The sequence below is a fragment of the Aedes aegypti genome, chromosome 1 (assembly GCF_002204515.2).
Source record: "Aedes aegypti strain LVP_AGWG chromosome 1, AaegL5.0 Primary Assembly, whole genome shotgun sequence".
Lineage (NCBI taxonomy): Eukaryota > Metazoa > Arthropoda > Insecta > Diptera > Culicidae > Aedes > Aedes aegypti.
The window spans coordinates 547,122-571,342 of record NC_035107.1 but is presented as its reverse complement, the minus strand read 5'-3'; the positions used below and the strand labels follow the sequence as shown (position 1 = coordinate 571,342).

Sequence of the window (24,221 nt, the reverse complement as noted above, 5' to 3'; positions counted from 1 at the left end):
AATAGCTTTATACCTGGCCACGCACTTTTATATCATCGCTTTTGATATGAATCGTAAAAGTCAATTAATTCACTTAGCAAAACACCCGGAACCAAAACTGCTTCCATAAATGATGAATGTGGCAAAAGTCGTCGGAATAGGTATATGCTTTACATATCGAATTTGACCATATTAATATTAATTTGATCATTGCGTAGAAAAAGCTAAAGAGAACATTCTCACCGAATATCTTAGCATGTCTTCATAAAAAGCTAACCAGTTGCAGCTGCCGTAGAAACCTTCATTCAACTCATCGTAGGCGATTCGAATCTTGATTTTCTTGATTTCACGAAGGTCTTTATTTTCACACGAATTACAAAAACTAAAAAAATCTCTACATTTTGAAATAATACACATGTATTATAGTGACTTAAATACTAACCCAAAGGCAAAAACTATGAAAAATGCACTATCAAGAAAATTCTTTATTTTATCTTATTTAATCACCCAGAAAAAGTGTTAAAGTGCAGTGATTGATAAATTGTAATATATTGTTAAAAAAAATGGTAACAATAATAATAATAAATCTTCGAGCTGTTTAGTGGAATACCTATAAGAAGATGAAAAACCGAAACTAGTACTATACCATTAATTTCCACTACAGTGAGTGTCCTTTGACAGATACGCGTATTTGAACCCCAACTGTAAGGACGTCTTCAGTGTCGTATACTAGACACGAGGTCGAAATACGCGTATCTGTCATTTATATCGTATTTAAAAAATCACAAAGCAAATTCTCAATAATAACTAGAGAAGTGCTTCATGAAACACTGAGTTGATCAGCAATCTTCATCAAGTTGGGACGTAACGTCCGGAAAAAGAAATTTTGTCATCCCACTTTACGGGAGACAGAGGGGTGTGATTGTGCATCAAAGGTGTAACTTTGTTACCCTATGAGCAAGTGGGATGAAAGTTTGATAGATAACTACAAATATGCAGAATTTCAGTGTCACAATTTTTTAAATTTATCGACAAATAATGCACCAGATTAAATCGCTCAAAGTTTTGCTACAGTAATCACTTTATTCTAGAAAAATCGCTTGTTCATGTCATAGTTGCAACTATGACATGTTGGACGATTGAAGGAAATTTTTTAAATTATAGAGACAGCAGAAATTTAAAATATTAAAACGAATCTATGACATTTGGTCGATTGACATTTATTCGAATGACGTTTAGTTGAAAATACATTTGGTCGAACAGAATTTTATTGCTTTGAGCAGTATGTGGCCGTATGTAAATTTAGTCGAATAGAGATTTTTCAGATTATTGTACAAAGTGACATTTTGACGCTACAGGGTATGGGTCATTGAAAAAGTGAAAAGCATATGGTACGTGTTATTACTGGATGTACATATGCTAGAACAACATGATTGAGTGCAAGAAATCCGCATTAGTATACTGGTATTTTTTAAATATACTTCAAGTCTTGAATATGCGAGTGAACACTATGGTAGGAAAACGTATAAGGTGGATGTTTTTATGCAGTTCGCCATTTTTGTTTCGATTTAATATCTATTGATCCACACGATTTTTCAATCAATCATTACACATAGTTTTTTCTATGAAATGTTTTATAGCCATTCTACCAAATGTCCTTTCGACCAATACATACATTTTAATTATGATTTATCGTATACGGTTAACTCACTGAGTGGAAGCTTGAACAACTACCGTAAAACTAAACATTGAATATACTTTGCAATTGGTTTAAATTGCATGCCAATTCTTCAAAGTTACAACATGTAAAAGTTAAGCATTTTTCATGAAAACCAGCGCTTCTATTATTCCGAACACAACTGCACACATAAAAAGTTAATAATCAGTGTACGCGATAGAAAAATGTGGTTTGCTGCTGCAAACCTTAACCGTCTGTGTCCATGTTAGCAATTTTCGGATTAGTAAAGTTCTATCCAGTTTTTACTTTGATATAAAACAAAAAAAAAATTGTCATGATGATATAACGAAGTAAATCGTAGTTATGCAATCGAATTTATTTCGCATTATGCGTGTGGCAGTTGGATTGCAATTGCATATTCAAACGAGTATGGTTTGGACGAGTGCAAATTGATGATGTTAGTCAGTGTCGATTGGATTGAATGAAATATGAACTAATCTCTGTGATGCAATACAAAAATTAATTGCTTTTAGTTGTCCATCGATACAGTTGCGAAGTAATTCTAATCGATGTTGAGTACATTGGTCTGCACCGTTAGTGATATTGGCATATTAATCTATTCATTGGATGTTCGCTCTAGACAAAGAGTAATGTTGGTTCATTGACTAAGTAATAATAATGCATTTGTTTGCAATCGAATGAAAAGGAATACTGTCTAATGGCTAACAAATCGTATTAATTCTACGGCATGGTCCAAAAAACACCAACTCATGTTTGGCCTAGAGCGGTATCAGATAGATACTGACCATTGGCGTATGAGCGTAGCATAAAAAATTCATTTATTCATCATGGAGGACTCCAACAACACACATCGCCACATCAAGAATAATTGTGCACACCCATTGCGGCTCATCACCATACAATGGAAGGCACCCATCAGGACCCTCTGTTGTCGCACCATGAACCGCATTACATGTATGAATAGATGGTACCGTACAATGGGGCTCGTTTGAAGTCTTCAACTCTACAAAGGAGAAGTACCTGGTTGCGGATAGAGGCAGAAGCAGACCTCGAAAAACGCCTTAAAGTATGCAATATTCATGTTCACTCCGTTTTCAAAGGCACCCCATTTCGCGGTATGTGAATTTGTTTTTGAATTTATTTTGTTTCACTTTCGTCCGCCATTGGTTTACCTACGTCTGTCCAAGTTCTGTTGTTGAATCAACATTAGGTACACCAGTTTCGCCATGGTAGAGTACTAGTGGCAGCAGTTCAACTCAAGAATTTTCCACCACCGAGCTTTCAGGGTAGGGATCCCAATGTTCGCCCCTGTTGGAAGTCTTCCGGTTCATATCGCAGCAGGGCATCCGGAAAATAGCGTGCTCACCTCGTTTAACTTTTCCGTGACTCATGCCTTACCCAATACCCTTCCTTGCAACACCGCGACCAAGCCAACACATATTAATATTTGAAGTGTACACGAAATGGAAATAATGGAAAACAGAAACGGTGAAAATAAAAGCTAGAAAAAGTTGGGCTTCAAGTTTAGTCTCCACCAGAAAGGATCCGTGGTCGGCGGTCAGTCAGTCGTGTTCGTCTCGAGGGCCCGGCTGTGGCATATTCTAAATAAAATTAATTTCCCTTTTGCTGGTCTGGGATTGGAATGTGACATTTGCTCGACCGAAGTGTGTGAAATTAGAATTATTGTTTCATGCTAACTAGACGTCGCAGGATCTGTGCGTTATCAAGTGGAAACCATTGTCCGTCGCAATGTTTTGGATTTCCAGAGAAGGGTAAATGTAAATTGCAATTGGTTTCAGAGTTTGCTGGAAATATTAAAGAAGTTTGATGGCCTTGCTGAACGCAATGTAAGGTGACCCACGTGTGCTGATTAGTTGAAGGAACATGATTCCATTAGTGCTTCGATGTGCCAGAAATCGTTACTCGGGCATAAATAATCAATGGTGACCTATGATGGGAAAATATTACTGTCACAGTCGTTGACATGACATGGTCATAGCGTGTCGGATACAATTAAGACAGTGGTAATTTGAGATTGAAATAAAAGGGTAAAGCTCTGAAAAAGTTACTTTAACAACGTGTACATACAAATAATACCAATACAAGGAATTAAACCGAAAAAAAATCACATACATTCTACAGTTCAAAACAACAAGCCATACTCATTGAAAAGTGCGATTCTACACAGTTTCTGTTCTGTTTCATGGAATACGCTCGATGTGCAACTGATCAAAAAGCAAGAAGATTTACAAAGCGTTAGTGAACAAAGCAACGACTAAAGTCAAACAGTGGCATGAGTAAGTTATTTTGCCACTTGCAGTAAGGACCTGCCTGTTTAATGGAGCGGTGAATGGTGAAATGAAAGTAAATGTCATTGAAGCAATACTTGATAGCAATTGTGAAAAAACTAGGCGCTTTCATCTGAGAATATAAAAAAGTCCCATTGACGGGAAAATATCTATGGCATCGCAGCTCCAGTCAGCCCCTGGCAGTGGGAATAACATTCCTGGTAGCTCAGGCAGCAATTCTTCCCTTACAAATGTGCATTCCGACGAACGATTGGTGGTAAGTGTCATCTTGCTGATTGCTTTGGGGTGTAGGACGTGGAGATGTTCAGTTTTCGACTTATCTATTTCAATGGAACGGTAAATCTTTAATAATTGCAAAGTGTAATTAGTGATGAAAAATTATCTCGAGTTCTCAGGGTATCTTCGTGATATGCATGCAATTTGCGAACATAAATATGAAGGAAATGCTCGAAATTGTAAGCATTTGGGGCGTAACGCCAGAAACAAGAAACAGAAGAGAAAATGTTCTCATCTACTTTTATTACTCTCTGGATACCAAGCCAATCATCAGTGAAGTCTCGCGTAACAATTCAAAAGGGCCAATCCTCAGATCGTTGACTCTGAGAAAATTCGATTTGAATATTATTCATCACATTTTCAATTCGTATTTCTCAGTATTCAAATCAATCAATGTGATTTCTTGCTAGTTGAGTGACGATTTACTATTACTACACGCTAATAATCGATTTTATTTTGAAAACTGGAAAAAATGTGGAAAAATGATGAGTTTAAATGCTTGGCCCATTTTCGATTTTCAACAAGGCATGGGCCTTTTTTATTGGCCAAAATAGAATTTTATTAGCGTGCTTGGCCCAAGGCTAGGCCTTTTCGGTTTTCAATGAATGAGCAAGAGAGAGTCATTGGCCTCTCACCATGCTAAGGCCAATGACAGTTTGCGAAATTTTCCGATTGTAGGCCCTCTTGATGGAGCGAGAACCGATCATTGGCCTTTTCGAGCGGGGGCTTCAGGAATGTCTAGTTTCGAATCCGTTTTTGGTTCTGTGGTTCTATTATTCTAATTCTCAGACTAGGTTCAAAGGACTTCCTTACAGTTCAAATAAATTTCAACTTCTTGGGCATTCAACGATCAACATGAACATTTGAAACTTTATAATTATGAATTGAACAGACATCACTTAATCCTGAGGGAACGTGGAACTAGAAAGAAGAAAAACACACAATAAAACTTGTGCCATCTGTTCGATAAAGTAATTAATGCCTCTACTCGCAAACTAAAGTTACATTTAATATAACATCTTTCATGAGCTTTCGGACAAATAAGACGATTGTAAAATGTTAATGTTGTCCTATATATGAATAATGGAGAATTCGTATTTGGCCCAAACCATTTCAAGAAGCGATATGCAATTACTCATTTTTAAATATTTTTTCATGTACTGAAATTTAGGTGACCGTCATCACTAAATACCTTTTGTGCTATTTTTACCCGAATATCGTTCTATCAAATGTAATTTCCCCGAACACCAGTTACCCGAATGACACTTTTTCCCGAATGACTCGAAATTTGTATGGATCGTGGTATTTGGATAGAACCACCTCCTTCTACCTCCCTTTAACGACCATGTGGTTTAAAGACGTCCCCAAAGAGATACAGTTCAAAATGGATAAGAAACACTCTTCAGTTATAAACTGGTGAACTAGAACGAACGATAAAGAAAACAAGAAAAAATGCTGAGTTCTGTGAAACTTTAAAGAACCGCTGATCAAAAATGAAGGGTGCTTATCATATGAACCGTTCATCGAATTGAAATATAAAAAAGTTATGACAATTATGAGTGCCAAAACATTTTCGAGGATATAGACCACTTGAGAAAACGGGGTATTCAGGGAACTGGCATTTGCGGAACTGGTGTTCGGGGTATTGATATTTGGGAGAAAATAGCACAACCATAAAAATCTTCCCAACGCAAAGAAGAAATTATCTGGTAGTTGTACGCTAAATTCTGTACAATACAATATCCTCGCGGTTATAAGAAATGTAATTTTCTCGAAGTTTAAACTAGGTAAAACAGCTTGGAATATTGTACCAAAAATTCAAAGGCAAAAATCTCGCAAAAATGTAGAATAACAGCTGTTAACAGTGTTATATTGTCTCCGCTCTTGCACTAGAAGAAAGCCTTAAATGTGAAGAACGAGATTGTCAGCATACCATTATTGCTCTTGAAAATGTAAAAAGGGGCACAAGTCGAATATTGTGACGGCCATCTTTAAATTCCGGTATGTTTCACCATGCATTAATTGATCAAAATCGACAAGAAAAATAATTCTGGCGAATAGTCTTCTGGCGAATGGTTTTCTGACAAATATAGCACAATCTTTTGTTTTGGTCTTTTATGTTCTTCTGTAATTTCAATGCCCTTAAAAATCTTGATGTGCTCGCTCACCCTGCTCGTCTGAAAAACTTTCAAATTTTTGTATGCAGATTGTTCATGTTCATATGTTATCAAAATCTTTTGATCAATCTTTTGAATATATCTCGAATTTTTGGCCCATCTAATATGCCCATCTCAACTTTTATGTCACTTAATTTTGGGAAAAGATCCTTCAGATGCTCCTTCAATTTAGATTTTTTTTTTTTGAACCAATTTTTTGAAGAGCTGTGTAACAAGTCCAAGCTTAATATGCAAATGTGGCTGAAGGTTGTCTTTTGGGGCGACTAATGGTTCTAATACACTGTATAAATCCGGTTTATTATCTGGGTACCCAGACAACCAGAAGTCGCATAACAGTTAACGAACAAAGTCGTTTATTCATACAAATTGCATCACTCTCGCACTACATAGTGGATGAAATCGTTTGATCGATGAGTTTTCTCGCATAAAACGCTCTTTTATGAGTTCATATGTCAATTTCGTTTCGTCCCGTATACTCGTACAAGGTAAGTCGGGTCAATCCGTAGCAGCTGTCAAATCAACTTTGTTATGATAAATTAAGTCGTATAAAGCTACAGATTAATACGCAATAAAATCTGCACACTCGCATTGCATGCTATTTTTCATCATATAAAATATGCACGTATATCGCTTCCACTTTTGTACATATAAGGCCTTTTTACCACATCTTATACGTGAAATTTTGCACATAGAAACATTGTACAACGCAAAAGGTGCTTTCGTTATTCGTACATTCAATGTTTAATACCCAGAACAAAGCAGTTTACGGGCACCATATCGATAGGATATTCATAAGAAGGTATAGTTATCACACAAGCATAGGATTAATTAGAAATTAGTTCGAAGTCCGTTGATCTGTCAGGGATGGACGTGGACATTTTTTTGGAAATCAAGATCTCTCTCCCCTGTTGTGGGCTTTTGTCAATATACATATATAAAAAAGCCACGTGGTTTATGGAGAGCCCCTAGATCATAATAACCTGCAAGGGCTTTTTATAAATCACATGGTTGTTCAAAAACCACCATATTTCTGGATGAGATAGCTGGTGGTCCATTAGATTATGATGTGTTGGAAACTTCAAAACATACCTTTAATATTGTTTTCCTCAATACTCTGCTGAGATGACTATGTCCAGATCAACTCTATTCAGCGCATTTTTTTCACATAGCTGATGTAGATTTTACAACTTTAAGAATTCCATCTATCAAATAATTGTCCATTACGTGTGACAGGGTCTGTAACAATGTACGGTATCGACGCCCGCCTCGGTACAACCTAGCGCGACTGGCCCAACCGAACGTCACCGCCGCATACGCGCAGCATCTCGAGGTAGCGTTGCCGGAAGAGGGCGAGCTTGACGAAGCCCCTCTTGAGGACTGCTGGAGCAACATAAAAGCAGCCATTAACAACGCAGCCGAGAGCATCGTCGGTTACGATTGGTGACGATTGGTACATGTAACGATTGGTTCGACGAAGAATGCAGGCAGGTTTTGGAGGAGAAGGATGCAGCGCGGGCTGCAATACTGCAGTAAGGACCGCGACAAAACGTGGAGCGATATAAGGGCTCCCCCAAATCAACGCGACTTTTTACGGCGACAGTGACAAACAACGACACAACAACGAAATCGCGACGATTTTTTGTCACTGTCGCCGTAAAAAGTCGCGTTGATTTGGGGGAGCCCTTATATCGCTCCACGTTTTGTCGCGGTCCTTACTGCAGTATTGCAGCCCGCGCTGCATCCTTCTCCTCCAAAACCTGCCTGCATTCTTCGTCGAACCAATCGTTACATGTACCAATCGTCACCAATCGTAACCGACGATGCTCTCGGCTGCGTTGTTAATGGCTGCTTTTATGTTGCTCCAGCAGTCCTCAAGAGGGGCTTCGTCAAGCTCGCCCTCTTCCGGCAACGCTACCTCGAGATGCTGCGCGTATGCGGCGGCGACGTTCGGTTGGGCCAGTCGCGCTAGGTTGTACCGAGGCGGGCGTCGATACCGTACATTGTTACAGACCCTGTCACACGTAATGGACAATTATTTGATAGATGGAATTCTTAAAGTTGTAAAATCTACATCAGCTATGTGAAAAAAATGCGCTGAATAGAGTTGATCTGGACATAGTCATCTCAGCAGAGTATTGAGGAAAACAATATTAAAGGTATGTTTTGAAGTTTCCAACACATCATAATCTAATGGACCACCAGCTATCTCATCCAGAAATATGGTGGTTTTTGAACAACCATGTGATTTATAAAAAGCCCTTGCAGGTTATTATGATCTAGGGGCTCTCCATAAACCACGTGGCTTTTTTATATATGTATATTGACAAAAGCCCACAACAGGGGAGAGAGATCTTGATTTCCAAAAAAATGTCCACGTCCATCCCTGACAGATCAACGGACTTCGAACTAATTTCTAATTAATCCTATGCTTGTGTGATAACTATACCTTCTTATGAATATCCTATCGATATGGTGCCCGTAAACTGCTTTGTTCTGGGTATTAAACATTGAATGTACGAATAACGAAAGCACCTTTTGCGTTGTACAATGTTTCTATGTGCAAAATTTCACGTATAAGATGTGGTAAAAAGGCCTTATATGTACAAAAGTGGAAGCGATATACGTGCATATTTTATATGATGAAAAATAGCATGCAATGCGAGTGTGCAGATTTTATTGCGTATTAATCTGTAGCTTTATACGACTTAATTTATCATAACAAAGTTGATTTGACAGCTGCTACGGATTGACCCGACTTACCTTGTACGAGTATACGGGACGAAACGAAATTGACATATGAACTCATAAAAGAGCGTTGTATGCGAGAAAACTCATCGATCAAACGATTTCATCCACTATGTAGTGCGAGAGTGATGCAATTTGTATGAATAAACGACTTTGTTCGTTAACTGTTATGCGACTTCTGGTTGTCTGGGTACCCAGATAATAAACCGGATTTATACAGTGTATTAGAACCATTAGTCGCCCCAAAAGACAACCTTCAGCCACATTTGCATATTAAGCTTGGACTTGTTACACAGCTCTTCAAAAAATTGGTTCAAAAAAAAAAAATCTAAATTGAAGGAGCATCTGAAGGATCTTTTCCCAAAATTAAGTGACATAAAAGTTGAGATGGGCATATTAGATGGGCCAAAAATTCGAGATATATTCAAAAGATTGATCAAAAGATTTTGATAACATATGAACATGAACAATCTGCATACAAAAATTTGAAAGTTTTTCAGACGAGCAGGGTGAGCGAGCACATCAAGATTTTTAAGGGCATTGAAATTACAGAAGAACATAAAAGACCAAAACAAAAGATTGTGCTATATTTGTCAGAAAACCATTCGCCAGAAGACTATTCGCCAGAATTATTTTTCTTGTCGATTTTGATCAATTAATGCATGGTGAAACATACCGGAATTTAAAGATGGCCGTCACAATATTCGACTTGTGCCCCTTTTTACATTTTCAAGAGCAATAATGGTATGCTGACAATCTCGTTCTTCACATTTAAGGCTTTCTTCTAGTGCAAGAGCGGAGACAATATAACACTGTTAACAGCTGTTATTCTACATTTTTGCGAGATTTTTGCCTTTGAATTTTTGGTACAATATTCCAAGCTGTTTTACCTAGTTTAAACTTCGAGAAAATTACATTTCTTATAACCGCGAGGATATTGTATTGTACAGAATTTAGCGTACAACTACCAGATAATTTCTTCTTTGCGTTGGGAAGATTTTTATGGTTGTGCTATTTTCTCCCAAATATCAATACCCCGAACACCAGTTCCGCAAATGCCAGTTCCCTGAATACCCCGTTTTCTCAAGTGGTCTATATCCTCGAAAATGTTTTGGCACTCATAATTGTCATAACTTTTTTATATTTCAATTCGATGAACGGTTCATATGATAAGCACCCTTCATTTTTGATCAGCGGTTCTTTAAAGTTTCACAGAACTCAGCATTTTTTCTTGTTTTCTTTATCGTTCGTTCTAGTTCACCAGTTTATAACTGAAGAGTGTTTCTTATCCATTTTGAACTGTATCTCTTTGGGGACGTCTTTAAACCACATGGTCGTTAAAGGGAGGTAGAAGGAGGTGGTTCTATCCAAATACCACGATCCATACAAATTTCGAGTCATTCGGGAAAAAGTGTCATTCGGGTAACTGGTGTTCGGGGAAATTACATTTGATAGAACGATATTCGGGTAAAAATAGCACAAAAGGTATTTAGTGATGACGGTCACCTAAATTTCAGTACATGAAAAAATATTTAAAAATGAGTAATTGCATATCGCTTCTTGAAATGGTTTGGGCCAAATACGAATTCTCCATTATTCATATATAGGACAACATTAACATTTTACAATCGTCTTATTTGTCCGAAAGCTCATGAAAGATGTTATATTAAATGTAACTTTAGTTTGCGAGTAGAGGCATTAATTACTTTATCGAACAGATGGCACAAGTTTTATTGTGTGTTTTTCTTCTTTCTAGTTCCACGTTCCCTCAGGATTAAGTGATGTCTGTTCAATTCATAATTATAAAGTTTCAAATGTTCATGTTGATCGTTGAATGCCCAAGAAGTTGAAATTTATTTGAACTGTAAGGAAGTCCTTTGAACCTAGTCTGAGAATTAGAATAATAGAACCACAGAACCAAAAACGGATTCGAAACTAGACATTCCTGAAGCCCCCGCTCGAAAAGGCCAATGATCGGTTCTCGCTCCATCAAGAGGGCCTACAATCGGAAAATTTCGCAAACTGTCATTGGCCTTAGCATGGTGAGAGGCCAATGACTCTCTCTTGCTCATTCATTGAAAACCGAAAAAGCCTAGCCTTGGGCCAAGCACGCTAATAAAATTCTATTTTGGCCAATAAAAAAGGCCCATGCCTTGTTGAAAATCGAAAATGGGCCAAGCATTTAAACTCATCATTTTTCCACATTTTTTCCAGTTTTCAAAATAAAATCGATTATTAGCGTGTAGTAATAGTAAATCGTCACTCAACTAGCAAGAAATCACATTGATTGATTTGAATACTGAGAAATACGAATTGAAAATGTGATGAATAATATTCAAATCGAATTTTCTCAGAGTCAACGATCTGAGGATTGGCCCTTTTGAATTGTTACGCGAGACTTCACTGATGATTGGCTTGGTATCCAGAGAGTAATAAAAGTAGATGAGAACATTTTCTCTTCTGTTTCTTGTTTCTGGCGTTACGCCCCAAATGCTTACAATTTCGAGCATTTCCTTCATATTTATGTTCGCAAATTGCATGCATATCACGAAGATACCCTGAGAACTCGAGATAATTTTGGTACATTATCAATACCATATTTGTATAACTGTTTGGCAGTAAGATAAATATATAGATATATATATATATATATATATATATATATATATATATATATATATATATATATATATATATATATATATATATATATATATATATATATATATATATATATATATATATATATATATATATATATATATATATATATATATATATATATATATATATATATATATATATATATATATATATATATATATATATATATATATATATATATATATATATATATATATATATATATATATATATATATATATATATATATATATATATATATATATATATATATATATATATATATATATATATATATATAATATATATATATATATATATATATATATATATATATATATATATATATATATATATATATATATATATATATATATATATATATATATATATATATATATATATATATATATATATATATATATATATATATATATATATATATATATATATATATATATATATATATATATATATATATATATATATATATATATATATATATATATATATATATATATATATATATATAATATATATATATATATATATATATATATATATATACATATATATATATATATATATATATATATATATATATATATATAATAAATAAATATATATATATATATAAATATATATATATATATATATATATATATATATATATATATATATATATATATATATATATATATATAAATTATGTGACAGAGTCACATGGAAAGGTTTTTAAAAAACTGAAAGACCGAACTGATCGGTATGGAGAACGAAACTAGAATGATTTATTACTTGTGAATTAATTGTTACAGAGGCCTAGCTTGGAAGAGGAAAGAGCCCTAGCTAAGTAAAAATATTGTAACTGGATCGCGTCGTCCGGTCGTCGACGCGTGTTGCTGATTCGGCGAGGTGTGCCAACGTGTTATGATAGGAATGTTGGTTGCTAGGTGACTTCGTGGAAGTTGGTGGGCTATGGTTGCTGAGTGTTGGCTTGACGATTATACTGCTGACGGTCACTTTATAATTGTGATGGTTGTTCCAATGCGGCTAAGGATGTTGACGCTTGCTGTTGTTGTAGTTGGAGGTTTTGGAGCTTGGCAGAAATGTCTGCTAGACTGGGGTCGGTTGTTAGAGTTGGGGTTTTAGTAGAGGGTTCGATTGTAACTACTCCCCCCCTAAGTGAGGAACGTCTCGGTCCGATTTTGAGTATGAGTATGATGATAATGATGATTGTGGCAGTTCCTGTGAGCGAAAATCCACCAAGTAGGCTCCAGAATTTGATGTTCATGTGATTCTGTTTCAGATAAACGTGTTCCAGTTTCTGTCGATTATTTATCGCTGTGTTGCTGATTTCTGCTATATCGTGTTGTTTGAAGAGATGCCAGTGAATTGAGGTATTGTGGATTCCGCCATATAGAATTTCTGTGTTGACTGTAGTTTCTGAATTTTTGAAGGTTTGGCCATTAAAATTTACCGTACAGTTTGAGAATTTGATAATGAAGTTTCCAGTGAGTCTTCTGTTGTCGGGTCCGCAGTTTGTCTCAAGAAGATGATGTTTGGCGTTCGAGATTATGATGGTGTTCTCATTTACCAGTTGATGTGTGGTATCGTTTTTGAAAATAGAGTTACAACGAGAATGTTTGCCAAGTATGATTTGTCTGAGGCATTCGTCTTTAAACTCATTGATATTGGCTGACCTTTGAACGAAATCCTTTGGGTTGTCTGTTGTGAAAAGTTTTGATCCGTGCCGTATAACGTGGCTTGGATAATACTTTATGATCTGATTGTCCACGATGAGAGGATAAATTCTAATAATTGTGGATGTAGAATTTTCTAATTTTGGGACATGCAAAATGTAGAGCAAGTCTCCATTCTTTACTGCAATTTTAGGGGTGACGAATTGTAATGCTTCGTCAGGGAAATCGGTTTTCACTCCTTGGTCCTGGAGTGTTGATTTGATGACATTTATCTCCCTTGTGGATAGCATCTTGTTGTTGGTAACGGCGATTTTTGTAAGCGTGATTGCTTCCTGAATGTTATCCAGTAATTCATTGATGACGTCGATATTGAGCATTGTGGTGATGGCATCTAGTGTATCGAGACCAATCTTGTTGTTGTTGAGTGATCCGGCTATTTGGTTGATTGTTTCAGTGAGTTGTATGATCCTGTTGTTAATATTTTCGTTTATCTGGTACTGTTGATTATTTTGTTTGATGAGGTCGTTCATAGTTGAATTGATGATTTCCAAATCGTGGGCGTCAGGTGATCCAGCAATCCATTTCCATGCCGTGCCTATGGAATCCCATCTTTTGCGTCTGTGTGTCCGTCGTGGTTTCAGCCCGTAGAGGGTTGAGTATAACTTTTTTATTCGAAATTTGATTTCTTCTTGTAGTGGGTTAGTGGGGTTAAGGTTGTTATAAAAAGTATTTGTTATTATTTCTATACTTTCCTCTATTCTTGCTAAATTGATAGGGTGTATTAGTTTTAGGGATCCTGTTTGGATTTTACAATCAGTTTCTTTGATCTGCACGATTGGATCATTTAAGGTATTAATGATGTGTAGTAGTGGTTCAGCGTATATGAAATAGAAGTTTATGTGCAATAAAAGTGTGGCATACATCCAATTTATCTGTAAGTTAAAATTAGTGTTAGTTTTGTGTTAGTTTTTATTTTTTTGAAATAATTGTTATAATTAAGGCTTCCTCTTCCGTTTTAATTTGGACTTGTGTAATTTTATATTCCTGGTATCTATGACGGTTTTCTTCCTGTTCTGTCTAACTACTTGTCTCTTAAATTTGTTCTTTCGTTTGTTTGGAATTCCCTGAATTTTGTTGTATATTATGTCTCCTTTTTTGAATTTTGGTTTATCTTTCCTATTTTTGTTATGATTTTCTATGGTTCTCTTTTGGTACTCTCCTAATTTGACCATGATTTCATCGAAAAGAGTGTCCCTATTTTCCAACATTACTTCGGGGTTCAAAGGCCCTTCTTCTTCCTCCCTAACGGCGAAAAACACGTCCACGGGTTTTCTCTTATGTGCGGAGTGAATGGATTCATTGTATAATGAAGTAGCAATTTTGTAAAGTTCTTTGTTATTCAGATCTGGATATTTGCTCTTTGAGCATCTAAAAATTTCGCTGAGAGTTGAGTGAAATCGTTCAACGATTCCATTCACCTCACTATGGTCTGAAGGTGTGTAGTAGGTCTCTATTTCAAGTCTTTGCAGAAGGCTACGAATTTCGACGGACTTGAAAGCGGTTTCATTGTCGCAGACGATCATTCTCGGTTTGCCATGTGTGGTAAACAATTTAACCATTCCCCTTTTTACGTCAGGGATACAACGAGATTTAATAGGAACTAACATGGCATACCTTGAGAATTTATCTACTGCCGATATAAAAAGACAGGGGGAGGAAATGAAAATATCTACATGAAATATATCCCGGGGTTTTTTCGGCATTGCACAGTGGTCCAGGAATCGGTTTTACGCGGAAAGATGCATTTTGAGCTTTAGAATGAAACATTAGACAAAAACGGTCTTCTACAAAGTTGTTTGTATTAGTTAAGCCCTTTGTTTGATGTTATTGAAAATTAGGGTGGACCACATTTTCATAGAAATTGTGTAACTAACTTTCTTATTTGTAGAAATTTTATTATACATGCTTCAGCAAAGTTGTAGACCATTCAATTTCAAGCCACTTTGCCAAAAAAAGTTTTTTTGTATCTCTTAAATTGACCGATTTAGAGCTTTTTTCATACGGTGACATAGGGTGGTCCGAACAAAACTGGTTTTCTGGCTCTAGAGTTTTCAATTCAAATTTCTCATCAAAGTAGTCTAAGAAACACTTTTAGAGCTTTAAAAAATGCGTATTTTGGTGAGTGAAGAAACTCGCTATCTCCTTCCATTTAGAAGTTATTGTTGTTTTTCTCTCAAAAACATGCTTACTTTGATTGTGAATATCTCTGATTGGAGCAAACATAAAAAATATCTTTTGACGGCATTCAAAAGATAAAATAAAATTGTATATTATATCAAAAAATTACAGATGTGTTATTTTTGTAACTCTAATAAAATGCTTTGAAAAACAAAGGATTTTAGGCAGAAAAACTTTAATAACTTTTGAACTAAAATAGATATCATCAATCTTTTTGCATGAAAATTTGCGTTTTGTTAAGTTCTTGAAGTCGTTCATAGAACGCTTTGACGAGAAATCCGATATAAGAAAGATAGGGCTCTAAAACTATTTTGAAGATTTTCATAGTATGTATTTTTTTATTATTTTGCATTTTCAGCATGAAAATGAAATTTTAGACAAAAATGATCTTCTACAAAATTGTTTCTTAAAATGTAAGCTAACATACTGTGACATGCAAACTAGGGTGGTCCACAATATCACACATATCATATAATCAACTTTTTCATTTGCAAAAATACTGGTATATGCTCTTAGGCAAAGTGGTAGAACTTGAAATTTTGATCAACTTTGCCAAAAAAGTTTTTCTGTAGCTCAAAATTTGATCAATCTAGAGCATTTTTTCCTAATCATCGCAGGGTGGTCCAACAAAAATAAGTTTTTCAACTCTAGTTTTTTTAATATTATTTTTTCATCAAAGTCGTCTATGAACGACTTTTAGAACTTAACAAAACGCAAATTTTCATGCAAAAAGATTGTTGATATCTATTTTAGCTCAAAAGTTATTAAAGTTTTTGTGATTAAAAATAGTTGGCTTTCAAGACGTTTTATTAGAGTTACAAAAATAACACATCTGTAATTTTTTGATATAATATACAATATTATTTTGTCTCTTGAATGCCGTCAAAAGATATTTTTTATGTTTGCCCCAATCAGAGATTTTCACATTCAAAGTAAGCATGTTTTTGAGAGAAAAACAACAATAACTCCTAAATGGAAGGAGATAGCGAGTTTCTTCACTCACCAAAATACGCATTTTTTAAAGCTCTAAAAGTGTTTCTTAGACTACTTTGATGTGAAATTTGAATTGAAAACTCTAGAGCCAGAAAACCAGTTTTGTTCGGACCACCCTATGTCACCGTATGAAAAAAGCTCTAAATCGGTCAATTTAAGAGATACAAAAAAACTTTTTTTGGCAAAGTGGCTTGAAATTGAATGGTCTACAACTTTGCTGAAGCATGTATAATAAAATTTCTACAAATAAGAAAGTTAGTTACACAATTTCTATGAAAATGTGGTCCACCCTAATTTTCAATAACATCAAACAAAGGGCTTAACTAATACAAACAACTTTGTAGAAGACCGTTTTTGTCTAATGTTTCATTCTAAAGCTCAAAATGCATCTTTCCGCGTAAAACTGATTCCTGGACCATAGTGCATTGGTGTATACGCGAATTTAATTCGGTAGGGAGATCTTTCATACTTACTTTCCAGGCACGTGGTGCACAGATTGATGATGGTTTGTACCTTTTTCCGCATGTTTGGAAAGTAGAATCTTCTCTTGATGGCCTCATAATTTTCGTCGGCACCCCTATGTGCTCGCTGGTGGACGTCCTCTAATGTTTTATCTTGATCTTCTTCAGAGGTGAGATCCTGTAGAATAGTCTGGATTAATACAATTTTAAAAGTTTTGTTCCTACAGAAATAGTTTTTGTATGCTATTTGCAGTGTATTTAACCATTTTTCCGGGCATAATATACAATTTGTCCGGGTAGGGTGCATAAAATCCCGTAAGATTTTTATGGCATAGGGTATACCGAATGATGCTCGAGTAAGGGTCTGTCGAAATCTTGAGGGAAAGATTTCTTCGCGTACTTCGTTGTTCTGCGAACCTTCAGAAATTAAAATTTGATTACGATAATAATTTAGAGGTTTCTCAGTCATTCTAATTAGATCCTCGTTATCGGATTCAGCTGAATGAACCGTTTCAGCGTCCGATGAAGATTCTTCTTCTTCGTCTTCATTAGCATTAATTTCTAGTGTGTTGCATTCCTTTTGTTGTGGAATTCTAGACAAGCCGTCGGCGATAACGTTTTGTTTTCCGGGTCTGTAATGGATTTCGTAGTCGAATTCCTCGAGCCGTAATTTCCACTTAATTAACCTGTCATTTGATCCTTTAAGGTTCAAGGCGTAGGTTAATGGTTTGTGGTCGGTGTAGAGACTGAATTTACGCCCAAATAAATAGGGTCTGAAGTACTTGCACGCCCAGTCGATAGCAAGCAATTCCTTCTCGATAGCTGAGTATCTTACCTCAGTCTCGGATAGCGTACGAGAAGCAAAGGCGATAGGCTTGTCTGATCCAATGGGACCCTGTGACAATACCGCACCTAATGCGAAGTTAGAAGCGTCCGTCGTGAGGACAAATCGTTTTGAGAAATCCGGGTATTGTAGTACGTGGCTACTGGTTAGGATTTCTTTGCACCGTCGAAAAGCATCAGTAAATTCTGGTGTGTGACGGATTGTTTCTCCTTTTCGGAGTTGTTGCGTTAAGGTGAAACTCCTTTGAATCCACTAATAACTTTATAAAAGTAGTGGTGCACGAAAAATATTCTCCTATTTGTTAGTAATAGTGAAATTATAATTGATAAGACGTTGTTGCCAGTAATTGCTACTTCAATTTGAGTCTTTTCCCCTTCGACTAAATAAGATTGCTTGATGTCATACTTAACCATCAACCTATCTGACAGCCCTGCAAGCGAGCATCCGGCGTAAAATTAGAAAAATAAAAAAAGCGGAATGCTGTGATCAAGTGATTGTTTTTAGCACGGTTTGGTGAAATTTTAAGTTGTTTTCATCAGAAATCAACTAGTAATTGATCTTTAATTATCAAGTAGTGAAAGTAAACTGTGTTGGAAGTTCTACGTTTAGCGAAAGTGGTAAAATTGGGCGAAAAGTGTTCTTCGTTCGCAGGCGGATAAGTGTAAACAATTGTGGCAAAGTTAAACGTCCGTGTTGAAAATTAGCACGGTTCGTGGAATTTCCACCAGCTACTAGCGTTAAAACTACGAAAATTGTAAGGTAATAGTGTTCTGATGTCTCGTTAGAAATTTGGGAGTGGATTTAGTACAGGTAAGTGAAAAATTTCGAAAAATAATGTGGACTTCCAGAAATATGTTTGTATATGTGAGGAAGCCAACTTCACTGCCATGACAGGGATTCCTTCCTATATGTCCTTAAGGGTTTTGAAATTCTAGCAAAATCCCTGATGAATTTCCTGTAGTAACCAATTACACCTAGGAAGCTTCTCAGCTCCTTTTCATTCTTTGGTATTGGCCACTCTCGAATAGCTTTAATCTTCTCGGGATTTGGTTTTACTCCTTCTGGAGTAACTATATGGCCTAGAAAAGCGACCTCCTTTTGAAGAAATTCACATTTATCTATTTGAATTTTCATATTGTATTTCCTCAACGTTTCCAATATCAAATTCAAATTTATCAAATGTTCTTGAAGGCTGGTTGAATAGATGATAATGTCATCCATATAAACCAGACAACGAACGCCAATATGTTCTCTGAGAATGTTGTCCATTACTCTCTGAAACGTGGCAGGGGCATTTTTTAATCCGAAGGGCATTCGGATAAATTCATAATGTCCGCCCTCGACACTGAAAGCAGTTTTTTGGATGTCACCTTTATGGATTTCGATTTGATGAAATCCGGAGGCCAGATCCAATGTCGAAAAGTACTGACATCGGCCTAGTTTATCCAGGATGTCGGTAATGTTCGGTATTGGGTATCGATCGTCAACCGTCTTCTCGTTGAGCTTACGGTAGTCGATGACTAAACGCCATTTCCTTTGACCAGAAGCATCGAGCTTCTTTGGCACTACCCATACGGGCGAGGAATATGGGCTTTCTGAAGCACGGATAATGCCTTGCTCCAGCATTTTATGAATTTGTCGTTGAACCTCTGCTCTATGACAGAAAGGATAACGGTACGATTTAGCATATACGGGTAGATCGTCTTTAGTAATGATCTTGTGGCGTATAGCATTTGTGAACGACAGAGTTTCTTCTTCGTGATGAAAGACATCTCTAAACTTATTAAGGACTTTAAGCAATTTGGGCCTTTCCTCAGAATTTAAGTTGTCGAGTCTAAGTTTATCAGCGAAGGGCTCTGCTTTTGCTTTTGTGGTTTGGTCAGCCTTTTGTGTTCTGTTAACGTAATTAGGATTTGGGGAAATTTCTTCGAAGTTGAGAAGATCTGTGTACACAGCATCCTTGTCGATACATAACTGTAATTGTTTGTTGCTGAGATTTATCATCGGAAAAGTTGCTATACCGTTATGAGCACTATATACTCCTGAAGGTATAATCACATCTTGTCCTATGACAAGATCGTGTTCGATTAAGAAGTCTCCTTCCTTTTTTCGAACTGGAAATTCTTTAACCAAAGTCTCACCTTCATGAAAGTTGAGTTGTTCTCTGGTTGGGAATTTTTTATGAAGAGGTATTTCAATGTCATTTATGCAGATCGTGTTAGAAGCTGTATTGATTACTGCACCAAGTGTCCTTAGGGATTCAAATCCAATAAGACCATCGAAAAAGTCATGGAATCTAAATAAGAAAAATTTTAACTTCGGTAGATCATTTATAAAATTCACGAACGGATTAACGTGCGTGTATCGATCGATGCGATGTAGACCACTCAGATTCTTTATTTTCTGTTGTGGTCCTGTCCCGATGCTATGGGTTGGTACTAGTTCGGGAGATATATAATTATAATTCGCTCCGGTATCGATTAGAAATCTCAGAGGTCTATTGACACTTCTGGGTACTTCCAGATACGGGAGAAAATTATTACTTATTCCGGGATCCCTTGATCCGGATCCGTACAAAAATTTAATTCCTCATACTCCTCATCTTGTACGTAACTTTCCGCTGAGTGTTCCTCATTCGGAATGTTATGTTGAGGCTCAAGTTGGTTAGAACAGTGAGGCTGTTCTTCACCTTCGTGCATATTAATTTGCGTTCTGAATCTAGATTGTCCTGAAGGATCAGGTTTTATATTTGGTGGTGTTGAAAACCGCGATTGGCCGTATTGTCCAGGCCCGTTCTTAAAGTTATTGATCCTGGGTTGAGAGTAACCCTGGGAAGAATTTTGAGTTGGATTCATTGGTCTATTCGAGGTGTTGTACCCTCGGCCGGTTTGTCCTGCAGGGTGAAATTTTGTGTTGTTATTAAAATTTTTCGTGACGTTAGAATCGTGGAGCTTCGCGAGTCTTTCGCGTCTTTTCTGGCTGGCCACGTGTTGTTCTAAGGCCCCTTCATAGGCCTCTTGGAGATCCTTAGGTTTGTAGATTCTTGTTAGAGAAGATAGATGGTCTGGCAGGCCATCTATGAAAGCATTTGTAACCATGGCTCCATAGCTTAGCATAAGGACTTTGGCACAACTTTTAGTGTCATCGTTTGCGAGGATGTTCGCATTTATGTCAGCTAAGAGTTTTTTTGATTGTTGGTAGAAGCTTAATAGATCTTGACTACCTTGCTTCAGTCCAGAAATTTTTGAAATGAGCGTGGCTAGATCACGCTTATCGCCGAGTTCGTCTTGGAGGGCTTTTTTTATATCTGCCCAAACCAATTTGACTTGCCCGCGAATGAGGATATCATTCGCTTCATTAATAATTTTGTCTCTGATTATGCCAGTCCATAGTGGCATAACATGGTCTACTGTGGATTGATCATTAATTACTTTCTCACAGTATTTTATCTTTTGATCGACGGAGTCGATCCACGAGGACAACATTGCTGGTTCCCCTGTGAAAGTTGGGATGAGTTTGATGGGATCAGGTACACTGAAACCGTCGAACTTTCTTTCAGCTGGCATATGCGCAGCTGTAGGTTGCAATGTTGAAGCATTTCTGTTTTGGGAGGCTTCTAAGGCGGAAATCTGGAGCCGCTGTTGCTCCATTTTAGCCATCAGCTCATCGATTAAATCTTGTAGATCTGCTGACATTGCTCTAGTTAGCATTTATTCTGAACAAAACTAAGTTTAGTAAAGGCTTCAAGTAGAGCCAAAAGAATTTTCCAAAAAAAAAAGATCGCTGAATACCGAAAAATCACTTCTCGCAAAAATATGCTTTATCAATTCCAAGCAGATATTTTAAATCATCATCAATTGTTGTCATCAATTCACAGTTTACTCTAAATTTAGCACTTTATTATCGATTATTTAGTTATTTGTATTGAATTTTCCAAAAATATACTGAATACCGAAAATCACTTTCCAAAACAAGTTTTATATTTTCACCAATTTCACGAATTTTTGTTCTAAATCACAATTTTTTTGTCATCAATTCACAACTTTTTGTCATCAATTCACACTTTTTGTCATCGATTCACAATTCACTTTAAGTCACCAGTTATTTAGTTATTAGTTTATTATAGAAGGAAAATTGTTATGAGGATGAAGGATAGTTTTAATTTTAAAAGATACTCACCACAAATCTACTGGTATGCCACCAGTGATGCCTAGGCGGGTAAGCTGAGCTCCGGGTTGAGAGCGTTTTAGTTCCTCCGGGGGCCAGTGGGTTCCTTGCAGCACTTCCAGCGATCGCCTGATCACTACACTACACTAATGGTGATAAGCTCCATCGAGGATGATACGCCAATCGAGTATTATCCTCGATTTTGCTAAGCATCAACCGATATTATCTTTGATTTTAATCCCGGTATTAACTTTAGTGCGCCGATTTTGGTGCACTAAAGAAAATCCGAGATTAACAAAAATGTGGCTACGTGCTTGATTTGGATCACACGCACACTAGTGTACGCATGAAAACGTCAAATGGAAAATAACAACAAAGCAAAACATTGAGTTGGCTTTTGCATCGATGTTTTGTGGCTGTTCCCGATAGCTTTCCAGCAATATTTTGCAGTTAAGGTTAGTAGAATTACTATATTTACGATTCAAATTCGACAGTTTACAGGATTTTCTGTTTCACCTGCAGGGCATATAAACCGGTTGAATTGAAAATGTATCGCCGCGCCGGTAGTGAACCAAAAATGAACCAGCTTCGGTGCTACAAATGCTACGAAATGGAAAGTCCAACCATGATTGGGCGTAAATTCGACGACCACCTCGCTAGTACCCTCCTATTGGCTCACTACCGTACAAGTACACCCAGCTTCGACTTCTTTTCAACGTGAAAAGTGCTGAGAAAATGCCAGCTGCGGTTAAGACTGTCCCGGTAAACATTATGAAGACGATCGCCCGCCCGGCAGCTGGAACAGGCGTTGTCATCTCATGAGCTGGTCCGTGTACGCCAGAATCGGCTTCGTGCGGCCTAGAACTGAAGATTGCCTTTGTGATGCGTTATTATGAAATCAACAAGGACGGTAAGATGCTGCAGTTGTTCCGACTACACCAGATCGACAAGGCCACAAAGAACATATTGCGCATTTTCCAGCCGTTACTTGACTTATGGGTACACAACGCTGGAATCGGTCCGCCTCCTGATCAACAAGCACGATTTCGTCAAGCGCCAGATTAGTCGCAATCTGATCATTGTGATTGAGCTTAAGTTGCGCGCTTCGAGGACACACCAACTCAACCCAACCAGTAGATGGTACGAGAAGAAAACCACTACGTCTAGGACGATGACTTCGGTAACCGTGAGGATAAGATTAATGAATTTGCCTGTATATGATCTAAGTTGTGAGACCGTTAGTTTGATAAGGTTGCGAGAAAGTGTGCTAAAGAAAACAGCAAGACAATCCGATGCACGCAGGTGCGATTTCCGGGAAAGAACATCAAAATCAAATATTCAGGGCTGGTAGCGAGATGCATTTTAGTGACTTGGTCACTATTTTCAGCCTTGTCAATAAAATGTCACTATTTGCACAAGTCACTAGTCTTCTTCTTTTTTTTTCAAAAAAAGATCACTAGGGTGGAAGTACCAAATATGGCTATAGTACCAATTATGGCAATAGTGGGAACAAAAAGAGATTTTTCTTATTGTTTCACTAGACTATAATGGCTTATATTCACAGGAATGATTAAACTATTTGTTTTTGATGGTAACTAAACCTTGAAAAGAACATTCGTGCAATAAGCTTCGAAAAATGAACATTTGAAAATTTTGCCTCACATATATGTCACCTTCTTAGCAGTTGGCTAAGGGACCTCCGTTACGAAATGTATGTTTTTAGCCGGATAAACTGTTTCAACCGATGAATGTATGTTACCTAGTGAGAACAAATGAATAAATTTAGCTGGTATGCAATCAATTCTACTGTTTTAAATTGGAAATCGTGTTATTTCCACTATGTCGATAACTGGTACAAAGAGTGTATGAGAGCCCAATTATGGCAATACTCCGGAGGCGGTTTGTTTACATTTTTTGATCAGTAAAATAAAAGAAGTAAAGCTATTTTACGGATGACTTCCACGACGGGACGGTTCGGTAAGGCATTATC

The 24,221-nt window shown here is 36.6% G+C and overlaps 1 protein-coding gene and 1 long non-coding RNA gene across 4 annotated transcripts in view; both read left to right on the top strand.

The window, feature by feature from the left end:
* The first annotated feature begins 3,193 nt into the window (after positions 1-3,193).
* The window catches only part of LOC5579633 (kinesin-like protein KIF19), a 92,926-nt gene continuing 71,898 nt past the window's right edge, over positions 3,194-24,221 (top strand). For all 3 annotated transcript variants that reach the window (XM_021838763.1, XM_021838764.1, XM_021838762.1), the window contains exon 1: positions 3,194-4,243. In XM_021838763.1, the coding sequence (XP_021694455.1) occupies positions 4,139-4,243 (105 nt within the window). In that variant the 5' untranslated portion in view covers positions 3,194-4,138. The remainder of the gene's footprint in view (positions 4,244-24,221) is intronic.
* LOC110674711 lies at positions 22,183-22,948 on the top strand. The gene is made up of 2 exons (XR_002499120.1): positions 22,183-22,686; positions 22,754-22,948. It is a non-coding gene; the product is annotated as an uncharacterized LOC110674711 (long non-coding RNA).